We start from the raw sequence: 13,774 nt of genomic DNA on the forward strand, positions 1-13,774 counted from the left end.
GCTTCTCACATTTGTGTGACCGGAAAGGATCTGCTGCCAACGCTTCGGCGTTCTCAAAGTTCAGCTGTCACCTTTGGAGGCGCCCTTGCAAAGGATTTATCATATAAACTGAGGCATGTGTGCATTGAAGACAAGTCTCATTATCGTTTTGATCATTATCTTTTTAAAGCTGTTGAGCGATGGGAGATGCTGACATAAACTCCACTCGCCGCCATCCCTTGTGTGTGTTAGGAGGTCTGTGGCATGAGAACATTTAATCTTGATTAAATTACTCCTGCACATGTGACACCACAAGTGCAGGCTGAGAAGTGGAGCGAAGACCTGACTGGGACGTGGCCAAAGACTTTAAACCGAACACTTTTTATGCTAATCGTCTTAAAAATAAACTTGTCTTAAACTGACCTATACTTGCTGTGTCATCCCACCATCAGTCTTCCAGACTGTTTCCTGGTTACACTGAGCGGACATTTTACCTTCATTATTGCCAAGGTTTTAATGAGCTGACAAATATCATTCTTGAGTCTGTCCGGAAGGCACTGTCGGTATCTAACAACGTTGTCACAGCCCCTTTTCCCCAGTTCCCTCCTGTCCCAGTACTTTTCCACTGCCCTGCTCACACCACACCCTCTGATCACACACCTGCTCTCAGTCACTGATCACACACCTGCCCTCACTCATCAATCAGCTCACCTACCAGTGTATATATTCTCCAGCCTCACACTCACTCAGTGCCAGATTGTTCTTCTGCTTTCATGCGTGACTTTCCAGCGTTGTTTCCCTGCCGGATTACCCGTTACCGACCCTGCCTGTCTTCGTTCTGCCTGCCTTGCCTGTTCCCCGGACAACCTACCAGCTTTCTGCCCCTGACTACGACTTCTGCCTCAGCGTCTCAGGTTCCTGTCTGCTCACCTGGTTTAGACTTCTCCGCCCGGCTCGGACTTCGCTGCTGCTCGCCCCACTCCCCGAGCCTGCAACCCATAGACTTTGTGTGGGCCCAGAGCCTGAAGAACGGACTATTTCCTGTGTTTCCTGGTCTGCCTGAGTTCCTGTTTGCCCGTGTGTTAATAAAAATCATTACTACGGTCCAGCTTTCCAGAGTGCTGCGTTTGGGTCCTAACTGCACCCGTCACAAACGTAACTTGAAGGCATTGCTGAAAAAGATTGGGGGGGGAAAAAGAAATCCAAATACAAAAGTCACTGTGTATCCTGTCATCTAAACCATATAAACAATGTCTGTTAATGATGACTGTAAATGATGATGTGTGATGATAATATCTTATATTTTGAAGGTGTGCATATTATATATTTTCCAAGTCATCGAGGCTTCAAGGCTAAAAGCAAGAAGATCTTTCTGATCACATGCCAGTGTGGAGCCAGCAGAATGTTGACTGACCCACAACAACCGCAATACCTCCCAGGAATGTATGTGGACCATAAACTTGCCAATAATCTTCGACTTCTGGTGGTGACAGAGCTTTTCATCGCTGGCCAACATGAAGCTTTGAGTCCAGAAAGAAAAAGAAGAAAGAAATCCACACAGCAATTAATTTAACCTCAGTCCCAATGAATTATCTCAACCGCACTGTCCTCTCCCTGATGCCAAGTCAGCAAAAGAGCAGCAACAAATATTGCTGAGCCGTACTGAGAATGCAAGATGAATACTCTCAACATAATGACACAGCAGACGGAAAATATAAGGAATGATTTCTACGCCCCTGCAGTAATTATTAGCTGGTGTTGATTTAGTTCTTCATTAGCTTGTTATAAAAGTGGCTCTTACTGACACCTGCTGGTCAGAGCTTGCACAACACATTTACACAAACCATAAATATTCTTGACTTGCAACATGACCTGATGTTTCTTATTTGTCACGTGTGTCATATTATGAATAGTCTAGTCTGCCTTTTTAATTCCTCCAATTGTAAAGGCTGATATGGAGTGTGTGATTACACAAGGCTAGTTGTACTGTTGTTCAGTAATTAATAATTACCCAAATAAAGAAGGGTTTTAGCAGGAAACTCAAGAGGCAACCTGGCACATCATCAAGCAAAATCTAGAGGCACTCTGAAGGTCAAAAATAGAGTTGTAGTGCTCACTGAGATGCTTTTAATAGCAGTCCTGCAGTTTTGAAGTTAAAGGGCAAGTTCACTCAATTTGTGCTGACAAGGTATGGTTTTCATGTTTGTTTTTAAAGAGTTAAATCCAGTACAATTCAGGAATCTCCTGTGCTGTCAATAATTGGAAGTCTCACTCTGCCCGAGACCCGCTTTTGATTTACACCCCACTATTCATATAGTTCTAACACTAGAATAATTTGATCTGGAAGATTTGTATCAGACCCGGAGGAGTTGATGACAATGTCAATTCCTTACGTGGTTCACTGTGTGTATGATAAAACAGACGTTTTTATTAATCATGTATAGGGAAGAAGAGCAAAAGAGCAGGCTGCTGGAGGAACCTACAACCCAAAATCCTGTTGAGGTTAAGAAGTGCAGTAGCTGCACTCACTGAGTTTTGTTGGTTGCAATTAGCCAAGGATCACTGCTTCCTGCAGCAGTTTATATAACATGTTATAGCATTGCCAAGGGATCTTTTTATTTTGTTTTTCATACCGGACGAAAGGAAAGATCTTATTACACTGAGATAAAACAACTATCAGCTGCATGAGCTCATCTCATTCGAGGTGATGTGATTCTTATGTGAGGAGCTGCCATCACGTTGACCAGGCGCGGCTTATCAAATCAGCAGGCTCTCCTCGTGACCTGCACAGACGTCAGAGCGGTCCGCTCCACCACTAATAGACATGTTGGGTGGAAACCCAAGAGTACAGGGTGGGATAGAGCAGGTGCAATTAAAAGATAGCAGATGCGAAAGGCAAAAGGTCATAAAGGAAGAAAGTTTGCAAAAAGCAAGAAAGAAGCACACGTTATGTTCTGAGAATGACTCCTGCCTGTTTTGACGGATGCACAGTTGTTCATTTGTGAAGCATCTTTAGATAAAGGAAATGGGCTGCTATCAAGTGTACATGAAACATGTTTTTCCTCATTTCTAAAAACAGTAAGTTACTTAAATATACACTTGAAATATTTCAATAAAACAAAATAAGAACACCCTGATGAAACATTAACTAGGATGATAACAGTGCAAGTGGTGGTGAGCTGTCAGTGATCTGCGGCTGAGGCAAAGGTGTATCGTTATCTCATCTAAAGACTCCTCTAAAGACTCCTGTCATTTCACATTCAGCTTATTGCCGCCCAGAGCCGACTGTTAACAAAAGCAACTATGTGTAACGGCGCAGGACTGCACTTTGTTGTGCTGCTCTCACTGATTGGAATAGCCACTGCAGAAAGGTGAGTTTTAATGCAAAAAAATAAAAATAATACTATTCATTATGAATATGGGATCAGCTTGATTTGATGCAGAGAGCTTAGTGTTAGAATTTATATCTTGGCATTTAAAAAAAAAAATCCTACTCTCCAATGTGCACTTTTAAAAGAAACTAGATAGTGTTGGTGCTGCCTTCAAGTTCACAACATCTGTAAACAGTAAGAGCGTTAAAAATGTGAACGGCATTTTAATGAAGTAAACTCAATGATGGTACATACAAGGACCTTTGTCAGTATATATCATTCGTGTATTTTTGCTCATGCAGCAGCATCAATCATGACTACTTCAAGTACAACCCAATGCCAGAGGTGAGAAAAGCATCATCACAAGTGTGCCTAGATGCAGATGCACATGTCGATACGCTGTCATGCGTAACACTTCTCTGCTCTGCAGGTCAGCAACTGGATGGCTCAGATTGCAAAGACTCACCCAGACGTTGTGACAATAGTGGAATATGGAAAAACCTATGAGAAGAGAACCATTAGTTTGCTCAAGGTAAAACACGTTGCCTAACTAACATGCCCCCCCCCTCCCCCAAAAAAAAATGAAAACACAAGAAGCAGGTCTGGATAGAAATATCATCTGTTGCTCAGATCGGCGTGAAGAGTGAGGCAAAAAAGAAGGCTATCTGGATGGACTGTGGTATACATGCCAGGGAATGGATCGCTCCAGCTTTCTGCCAGTACTTTGTAAAAGAGGTAAAGCAGCTGAAATTCATGAGGTGCATCTCAACTAACCTCAAATAAATCCATCTGGGCATAAAGTTTAATTTTCCAACTTCAATCAGATCCTGCAAGCGTATAAAACAGACCCAAAAATGCAGCAGATGATGACTAACATGGACTTCTACGTCACTCCGGTGCTCAACATTGATGGCTACATCCATTCCTGGACCACGGTCGGTACTTCACTTCCAAGGATATTTACCAAATTAATTTTGAAGGGTTCTTGAAGCCAAAGCCACAGATGGGAGAGAGATAGATTATTAAAGCGTGCACAATTTCTCAATTGATTTATTTTTGGGGGGCGCAGGATATGGACAACATACAAATTCATTTCCATCTTAAGCAGCCATTCACAAAGTCTATTTCCCATTTTCATTCACTAAATGGGCGGAAAGAGTGGTCCAGTATCGCTAATGAATTTGACCCTTTCAGGATCGACTGTGGAGGAAGAACATGTCACCCGGACCTTACAACTGCAGCTGTAACGGCACTGATCTCAACCGCAACTTTGATGCCAACTGGGGCAGTGAGTTGTGTTTGTTACTCCACTGAGCACGAGTGCAACTAAAATCCATCTCTGCTCCACCATATTACAATAAAATAACCTAAATCATTGGTAATTGAGTAAAGCAAAGCTTTATTGACAATTGAGTAAAGCAAAGGAACATAGTGCTTTGGCTTTCTACCAGAATTAGATGTTTTTCCAGGGCTTGGTACCAACAAAAATAATTTGTTCATAATTCCGGTGAAAAGCATAGCAACCGTTGAAGACTAAAAACTGCTGTGTTCACAATAACTGTGTTTATCATCTGAAACCTGTGCTTCCGTATTACAGTAGGTTCCCTTACAATGTTTTCCAGCAATCGGGGTGTCAACTGACTGCTGCTCCAACATCTACTGTGGCACCCAACCTGTGTCCGAGCCCGAGGCCCAGGCCGTGACATATTTTGTAGGAAGCCGGATTGAGGACTTCCTGTGTTTCCTCACCATCCACTCCTACGGCCAGCTGCTCCTTCTTCCCTATGGACATCCCAACTTCACAGCCTCCAACTACGATGAGCTGGTATTTGAATCAAAAATTTGGAGGATTTACCATGTGAATAGTGGAAGATGTGAGGGGTTTGGCTTATCCCCCAAATACAAGGCATCCTTTGTGAAGTCAGCAGTTATGAACAGGCTAATTTGGCTGATTCATGTTATTTTATTCAACAGATATAACTCTCTAAAAAACGAAAAGCTGTCAGGAAAACACTCAAATTTAAACCTCCTATCCAAATTTAAATTATTTCCATTTGAAACATTTATATTCTCGATCTGATAACCATGGAAAATCGATGTAAAAGGAGCTGCATCATTCAGCAGTTCTGACTGGGTGTTAAAACATCTCCCACACCTCCCACCAGCATGTGCAACATATCAAAAAACAGCGTCATGAGCATGGAGTCACAATCCCACGTGTCTTTGAGTTCTGTCAGCTGACGGTTAAATTCCCTCATGCTTAAGAGAACAGCTCCACCTAGTTGTGAGAGCATCTCACACGTTTTACAGGTTCACCGACCGTAAAAGTGTTCTTGTTTAGACCGACATGCCTGTGATGTTCTGTTGAAACTTTCATTTATGAAACGGTCTCACGCCTGCCCCCTCAGATGGAGGTGGGCAATGGTGCAGCAGAGGCCATCAGAAAGGTCCACGGGATGAGTTACACTGTCGGAACTTCCCCGGATGTCTTGTGTAAGTGGGCCATCTAACATACGACTCCTTTTTACCTATATCAAATTTTACTGGATGATCCCCAAATTTGCCTTCCATGTTGTTTCTTGTTTATAGACCCAAACTCGGGTTCATCCAGAGACTGGGCTCGTCTTAAAGGGATCCCATTCGCCTACACCTTTGAGCTGAGAGACAATGGGACTTTCGGCTTCAAGCTTCCTGAGAATCAGATCCAGCCAACCTGTGAAGAGGCCTACAGCGGAGCGCTGCACATCATCACCTATGCCCATGACAAGACCTTTAACAGCGCCGCAGCAACGGTTGCTACGGCGCTGTGGACCGTTCTGTCGGCAGCAGCGGTCACTGGCAACAATCTGATGTGATGCGAAAGTTCATGATTTTCAGAAACATTTTCTATTTAATTCCTTTGTAATGCATGACAAATATGTCAAAATATTTGTTGCTCCTTGTCTCTCCTTGTGCTATTATTATTATTATTATTAATTTTATTATTATTATTATTAATGATATTATTATTATTACTACTACTATAAAACTAGTGTAAAATGTCTAATCAGTCAGATCTGTCCCTGGAGTTCTGTTATTTTGTCAATAAATTTTAGTGCACATAAAATGGAAACAAAGATTTATTCTTGGGTAGATGTGTATGATGAACATAAGGAAGGCAATTCACTTTGTCTTTCAACATAGACAAGAAATGGTCTAAAACATTGTTAAAACTAGATTAGAATACAAGGACACATATGATGCAAGGTTTTTGTTCCCCTCCACATTGTAAAATGTACCACATCAGAAGAAATACTGAAATATTTCTGAATGGCTGAGTGAGATGATTGTGTGAGCTTTAACAGAAGAAAAACCCACAGTGAGTGTATTCGGCAACATTACAGCAGAGTTTCAGAGGTTGATGTTGTTGCCCTGAAGGGACAGAAACCTTGTCGTCTCAAACCGGCAAGTGGCAAGAAAAGCTGATCCTCAGGAGGAAACTGGTCCCACTGTGTCCATGTCCAACCTGAGAGGGAACCACACACTTTTCAGTCAAGAGCTGCTCCATGGTGCCCAACTGGAAAAGCATCCTCATCTTAAATACCTTCATTTTTCTCTGGCTCCAGGTTTTCTGGCTCTCCTGACTGCTTCCTGTCCAGGTCACCCTGCATTATAATGGTGACATAGTGGTACGCCTCCTCCAGCTTGATAGAGTTCACCACCGATGCAAAGCGGACGTTCATCAAACGCACGCCTGTTTCCTCCAACACCTCTCGGTGTGCGCATCCCTCCCACGTCTCCCTTTCAAAGCCAAGCCAGGAAATGTATCACATGCACCGGAAGTCACATTCAGCTCCTTCACATGGCAGTGTCACATTTTAGGGTAGGTTGGACAGACATTGAGGAGTCATCAAATAACAGAATATCTTGATACAATCTGAAGGAGTACAAATAAAGCGCATGCCGAACTATTAAGTGGACAACTGCTGTTTGTAATGCATCCAGTGGTCTAGAGTTTGCTAACTACCAACCTACCCAAACTCCAAATGCCCACCGGGGAGCTGGTACGTCCCTTTGCCCATTTTGCTTTTTCGTTTTCCCAGAAGAACGCAGCCTGGGTGGGCAGAGTCTGTAACCAGCACCCCGACCCCGACGCCTGGACGATTTACAGCTTTACCTGACATGAAACAACGTTAGCAACAACTGTCACTCCTCAGCCCAGTGAACCTACAAGATACTTCCACTCTCCGCACTTCCGTGTTCGTTTAAAAACCGGTTTGGTCGACAGTAGTTCTCTTGTTTCGTTGATCAGTGGTAGTGGTCCGACCAAATCTGAATATGGTGGGAATATTAAACTCCTGCCTTTATTTTATTGTCAAATCTATTATTTTTATGTTGTTAGAAAATGACATATAGATCTGTACACATTCAACCTAGTGATAGAAATTGCTGATGTTATTTTAGATTACTTTTTTTTTTAGACTTTCTTCTCCAGGATACCCCCGCAACTGATTTTCACTTTTTTTTAAAAAAACCTTTATTTGGTAGAATTATTGAACCTACTGAGAGACACAAGACTAAGTTACAAAACACTGGTGGGTTTAGTAATTCTAGAATACTCACCTGTTGTCTATAATTTTCAAACCTTTTTTGATTGTTATATAATATGTAATGAAATTAATAAATAGCAATTTTCGATAATGTATATTTGGAGACAAATAATTGCTTAATGAAACATTTTTCAGTGCATTCACACCTTATTTTCCTTAACAGCTTTCCATCAGCACTTGTTCTCCTTGCTAGACCTGCCTGGTGGCTCTAGTCCCGCCCTTTTCCCCTCTCATTCCTCTCAGCAGTCCGAAGCTGTATTTTCCTCTTGTGGATCAAGGCACCAAGACCTCTGGACTAAAATCTGTCTTTCTCTTGTAGATTTTTTGTTTTCTTAAGCTTTCAGCTGTGTACTACTATCAGGATGACTTCTAAGCTGTGGACGAATGAACAATTTAACTGTCCTGTGTGTCTAGATCTCCCAAATGACCCGGTTACCATTCCCTGTGGCCACAGCTACTGCATGGCCTGTATTAAGGACTTCTGGAGCAACGATGAACCCAAAGGGATCTACAGCTGCCCCCAATGTCGCCAGGTCTTCTGTCCTATGCCTCCATTGTCTAGGAATACCATGTTGGCTGACGCTGTGGAGCAGTTACGCAAAGGAGCCCTCAAAGCTGATGTGCGTGATTCTATAAGAAGCGCTCGTGGTGGTACCACCTCGTCATCGAGACCCAAAGGCAAGCTATCTTCTTCAGCAGTAGCCTGCGACATGTGCAAAGGGGAGCAACGTGAGGCAGTCAAAAGCTGCCTGGTGTGCATGAGCTCATACTGTGAAGCCCACCTGAAGCCCCACCAAACCAAAAAGGCCTTGAAGCAGCATGAGCTCGTCGCACCAACCAGTAATTTGGCTGAGAAGATCTGCACCCAACACAAGTACCTGCAGGAGTTCTTCTGCCGTCAGTGTAAAACCTTCATCTGCTGGTTATGCACCAGCAACCAGCACAAAGGCCATGAGAGCGTGTCCACCAAGGTTGAGCGTTTGGAGAAGCAGGTAGGCACAAATGGAGATGACACGTCAGTTGTGGGCAGTTGTTGAGAGTTACAGTGACAGAACTTCTGTCTGGTTTTACACTGTTTCACTGAGGTTACACTGAAGTAACTTGTGAATCAATCTTTGTTAATAAAAACTAGCACAGTGGTCAGCCTGCATCAACATGGATGGCATATATTTGTAAGCTAGCAACTGATGCGGGATGTCAAAAATGTCTTGTTTTCTGTCGACTTTCAGCGCGTTTCATGATTAAATTGTGGCGTTTTAAAACATTGGGCAGCTGGTTCTGCATTAGGTCACATGTAGCACCTTTGTTGAATATCCATTGTTGTGCCTGATGGGTTTCCGTTTAAGGTGTTGTCTGCCCGCCTTTGTGTGTGATTGGGACTCCAGCATTCCAAACTGCATTCTTTTTCATTTAAGAAGCTCCGTTTCAAGCTCCGTTCTGTGTCATATGTGTGGCTGTTTTTCTTGTGCCTGCATTTGATGGAGATCATCTCAATATGACATCTCCACCTGTCCTGCTGCAGAAAGTACTGTCAGACCTACAGGCAGAGACTCAACAGAGACTGAAAGAGAGAGAGCAGGAGCTGAAGAACCTGAAGAAGGTGATGGAGGTGACGAAGGTAAGCCGGCAGAGTTTTATTCTCCAAAAATCCCAAATCCTCACCAACCCTCGCACCATCATCGTCTCTTTCCCTGCGCAGCGGTCTGCAATTAAAGTGCATAGTGACACAGAGCAGACTCTGAAGGAGCTGCAGCGTTCAGTGGAGCGTTTGCAGGAGCTGATGGAGGAAGTACTGGATCAAGCCAATCTGGAAAAGATGTCTCAGGCTCAGGAGGTGGCCGACAGCTTGGAAGCGGAGATAAAGGTGCTGAAGAAGAGGGATTCTGATATGAAAGACCTGGCTCAATGTGAGGACCACATCCACTACCTGCAGGTAGGTCAGATCAAGTGATAGGTGTTCTGATGAAAGGCATGATGGAAAATGTTTCTTTGGAGCATGATGAGCAATAAGAAAGCTGTGTGAAGAACGTAGAGCTTAAATCCTCTAGTGGAAGGCTGTTTTATTCCCACTTAGACGTGTGAGTCCATGAACAGTCCCCTGGACACGGGCGATCTGCCAGCTGTGACAGTCAATCTAGAAGCTTCCTTCGAGCCCATACGAGACACCGTCCTGGACCTAAGGGAGCAAGTGGAGGATCTTTGCAACCAGGAACTGGGCAAATTCACCAAGCAAGGTCCTACAGCAAAAGCCTTTATTTGTTCTGCCTGCTTATCCTTTTACATCTCATCTTTCTTCACCTTGTTGTCTGTTTCCTTTAGTCAATGACACAACTCTGTTCACGCTGGGAGACTGTAAGTTTCAAATATTGGTATGTGCTGGCTGCAGCTTTGTTCAAGCCCGTTACCTTACAATGAGTTTTTTTTGTCTCTTTCAGCCAGTCGTAACTCACAGAAAGGAGGGATTTTTAAACGTGAGTCTTTTTTATATCAGAATATTGTCATGACTAATCTGCCAAGAAATCCAAATTATGAGTTTAACCAGCAATATAAAAATGTAATAGTTTTACATTATAGATGTTAAATCATCTGGGAGAATATTCATACAGCTTCTTGTTCCTTTTTTAGTATTTTCTGGTCTGGCTTCGCGTAACACCAATACTCGTTCACCAGGTGTGTCCGGTGTTTGTGAGTATACAGTCTGTGTGCTGTATAATGGTCCGATTCATGAATTTCTTCTGATTTATATATAATTATAGCTTCTCCAGCAAGACCCACCACAGAGAGACGTGGGCTTGGTAATGTTCACACATATGTAACGATAGTATTTAAAAAACAAACAAACTGAAAAGCCTCTGTTTAATGTTCACATTTTATTTAGGTTCAGGTCTTAGGAATCAAGATGTGAGGAGCAGAGACACACCACGTGGTAAGACCCTGTGTGTGTGTGTGTGTGTGTGTGTGTGTGTGTGTGTGTGTGTGTGTACATTATTCCAGACTCCTCTTCCTACTTGTTACAGACAGAGGCCACACCAACTCACCCAGACTTCGAGAACGACAGAGAAGAGAGGAAAGAGAAACAGGTTGGTTCATTCTGTTCAATCATCCCAGGTTATGGCATCATGGGAGAAGTTGTCAATTAATAAGACACCCACTGGGTTTCCACTGGGTAAAATAAATGGAAATGGGATTTTAGCCCTTTTCATGACCTTTAACATTTATATTTAATGAATGATTGCTCTTTTTAAAAAGTGATTAAGTTTATCAATTTACTGGGTCCCCATCAGTTAGTGAAACCACCTCCATACGCAACCCCAGCCCGACTCCAAGCCGTAGGGAGACTCAGTCACTGTGGAGCAGGTCCAGTCACAGACCACCAGTCAACGCTGCAGTGCCAGCCCCAACTCCAGCTCCCATCCCAGCATCCCCAGCTCCAATGCCAGTCCCAGCTCTTGCTGCAGCATCAACCGGAGGTAATGCACCAAACCCATAGGCAGCAAACCAGCCATGTCGAAGATTTGCAAATGCTCATCATCTCATTTGTCCTCGCAGGATTCAGTAGGATGGCGTCTATCAGCAGCATCTTCCGTTCCCATCGCCGTGGCACCACTCCAGCCACACCAGTTTCACCAGCCAATAACGGCACTAACGCAGGACAAAACCCATGTAAAGTTGCACACTGCTCCCACACTGCCCTTGAATGAACCACTACGAACAGTTAGAATGACTAAATTAGGCCTTGGTTGGGTACTGATGTCAAATTATTTAAGCACCTTATGTCTCCTCAACAGGGGGGATGTCTGCTCTGTCTGAAATGCCGACAGAAAGTAAGATAATGCTGCCTTTAGACAAATAAATAAGGCTTCTGGTTTATTCCATTCAAAGCACAAAAAGTGTGCCTTTGTGTAAGTGGTTTTAATTTACTAACTGTACATTTTTATTGGACAGTTAACCCCAGTCTCTTCCTGGATTCACCAACCCCTGCCTCCATGAATCACACCCCTGCTTTCCCTGCATGTGAGTTTCTGCCCCTTTTTGTCCTGAATACGGCGTTAAGATAGCAGTCGCGTTAAACGCAGGTGGTTGATACTCATGTTTAAATTTTATGCTTGGAATGAAACATTGTTTGGTTTTTCCAGTGAGGGAGATCAATATTGACAGCCTGCAAGCCCCAGAGCCGAGGAGCAGAGAAGAGTTCTTACAGTGTAAGTCTCAAAAGAATGATGCTAAATCTATCTTAAATCAAAATGTTGAATATAAATCTCTTGGGTGAAACAAAATATTCCTGTAATATTTACACCAGTAACAAGCAGTACCAAAAGAAAAACCTATACATGTAACTATTTACTGTTTTAAGATGGCAAATTTTGATGTAAATATCCTTAAAAGTGACTTTAAAAAAATCACTTCACTCTCTTTGAACATAGTTTGAAGCTAAAGGCGCCGCACAATTTGCTGTAATTTTGTCACACTATGCAGAACAATTACAGAACAGGCATAAATATTCTCTCCCATCCTAGTTATTTTTAAAGTACCGCCAACTAGTGTTTAAGATTGTTATCTACATTTTCTAGTCAAAGTATATGATTTAAATTGTAATTGAATATTCTTGATTTCTGATTGTTTTTTTAAAAAGCTTATTTATCTCTGTCCTAGACTCAGTGACATTGACCCTTGACCCCAACACAGCCCACCGAAGGTTAGGGATCTCTGAAGGCAACACTAAAGCTACCCTGCAGGGGGCAGCACAACCCTATCCTGACACTCCAGAGCGTTTTGATGGTTGGACCCAGGTGATGTGCCAGGGACCAATGTATGCCCAGCGCTGTTACTGGGAGGTGGAGTGGCGAGGTAGGGGCTCATCTATAGGTGTAGCTTATGGGGCAATGAGCAGGAAGGGGTCAGACGCCATGTCAGGTCTTGGATATAATGCTCGGTCCTGGACCCTAGAGCTGTCAGACACGTGCTGTGCGGCTTTGCATGACAATCAGAAGAGGGATATACCAGTCACCTACTCCCCACGCCTGGGCATCTACCTGGATCTGTCATCGGGGATGCTGGCCTTCTACAGCGTGGCAGACACAATGACACACCTTCACACCTTCCATGCTAACTTTACCCAGCCCCTTTACGCTGTCTTCGGGGTGGGCAGTGGTGTCGGGGTGGGCCTGGACTTTGCCCTTGGGAAGTTCAACTCCAACTCCGACAGTGTCAAGATCTGCTCATTATGAGGATCCGGAGTTTAACACATCAGCAGGGAAGTATTCAAAACCGGGCGGACAAAAGACTGAAGGTTAAGATTTGACTGTTAGGTTTCATCTTTCAAATGCACATTGCAAATCTGCAAAAACTGTTGTTTTTCTGTGATTTGTGCAGGTATAAACCGATGACCCTGTAAAATTTTATGACATTATTAAAGAGTAAAAAACAGCTACTTTTTGTTGGACTATAGTCAATCATAATTTATTCAAAGGACTCAGAAAAATATAAATATATAAAATCACAATAAACCATGCCAATACAAACTATAAAATTGTTTTATGTACCAACTGCCACAATGATGAATTTCACTAATTAAGGAATTTTTGAAAATCCAGAGAAATGAAACCTTTCCAAAATATTTTAGATATTAAAAATTGGGAATTCTATAGTTATAGTAGTAGAGTATATAGTAGAGTTATTTATTTTTTTTAAATCCTTAATAACAATGTCGCATGGCTACATCCATGCATGTCAGGAGAAGTGATAAAAGGCTAAAAAGCTTTTTAAAAAGACTGAATAAATTATCAAGAAAAAGAAAAAATGAAGCTGCTGTGTCTACAGCTGAACACAGGTTAT

The 13,774-nt window shown here is 42.8% G+C and overlaps 3 protein-coding genes across 3 annotated transcripts; 2 read left to right on the forward strand and 1 right to left on the reverse strand.

The window, feature by feature from the left end:
* Window positions 1–1,976: 1,976 nt before the first annotated feature.
* cpo (carboxypeptidase O) lies at window positions 1,977–6,351 on the forward strand. Its single transcript, XM_057028586.1, has 10 exons — window positions 1,977–2,167; window positions 3,244–3,350; window positions 3,653–3,695; window positions 3,781–3,882; window positions 3,981–4,085; window positions 4,175–4,285; window positions 4,545–4,638; window positions 4,973–5,175; window positions 5,759–5,843; window positions 5,940–6,351. Exons 2-10 carry the CDS (start codon window positions 3,283–3,285, stop codon window positions 6,203–6,205), a joined length of 1,077 nt encoding a protein of 358 aa, XP_056884566.1. The 5' UTR covers window positions 1,977–2,167; window positions 3,244–3,282; the 3' UTR covers window positions 6,206–6,351.
* On the reverse strand, window positions 4,384–7,570 carry nudt15 (nudix (nucleoside diphosphate linked moiety X)-type motif 15). The gene is made up of 3 exons (XM_057028587.1): window positions 7,365–7,570; window positions 6,934–7,130; window positions 4,384–6,855 (listed from the first exon to the last, which is right to left on the reverse strand). Exons 1-3 carry the CDS (start codon window positions 7,511–7,513, stop codon window positions 6,728–6,730), a joined length of 474 nt encoding a protein of 157 aa, XP_056884567.1. The 5' UTR covers window positions 7,514–7,570; the 3' UTR covers window positions 4,384–6,727.
* Window positions 7,571–8,168: 598 nt separating this feature from the next.
* trim25l (tripartite motif containing 25, like) lies at window positions 8,169–13,366 on the forward strand. The gene is made up of 16 exons (XM_057028572.1): window positions 8,169–8,931; window positions 9,462–9,557; window positions 9,639–9,872; window positions 10,014–10,173; window positions 10,259–10,291; window positions 10,375–10,410; window positions 10,565–10,609; window positions 10,696–10,734; window positions 10,818–10,865; window positions 10,957–11,019; window positions 11,224–11,409; window positions 11,489–11,602; window positions 11,728–11,763; window positions 11,885–11,953; window positions 12,076–12,141; window positions 12,593–13,366. Exons 1-16 carry the CDS (start codon window positions 8,302–8,304, stop codon window positions 13,165–13,167), a joined length of 2,430 nt encoding a protein of 809 aa, XP_056884552.1. The 5' UTR covers window positions 8,169–8,301; the 3' UTR covers window positions 13,168–13,366.
* Window positions 13,367–13,774: the final 408 nt, after the last annotated feature.

Source organism: Takifugu flavidus, chromosome 3, assembly GCF_003711565.1.
Source record: "Takifugu flavidus isolate HTHZ2018 chromosome 3, ASM371156v2, whole genome shotgun sequence".
NCBI lineage: Eukaryota > Metazoa > Chordata > Actinopteri > Tetraodontiformes > Tetraodontidae > Takifugu > Takifugu flavidus.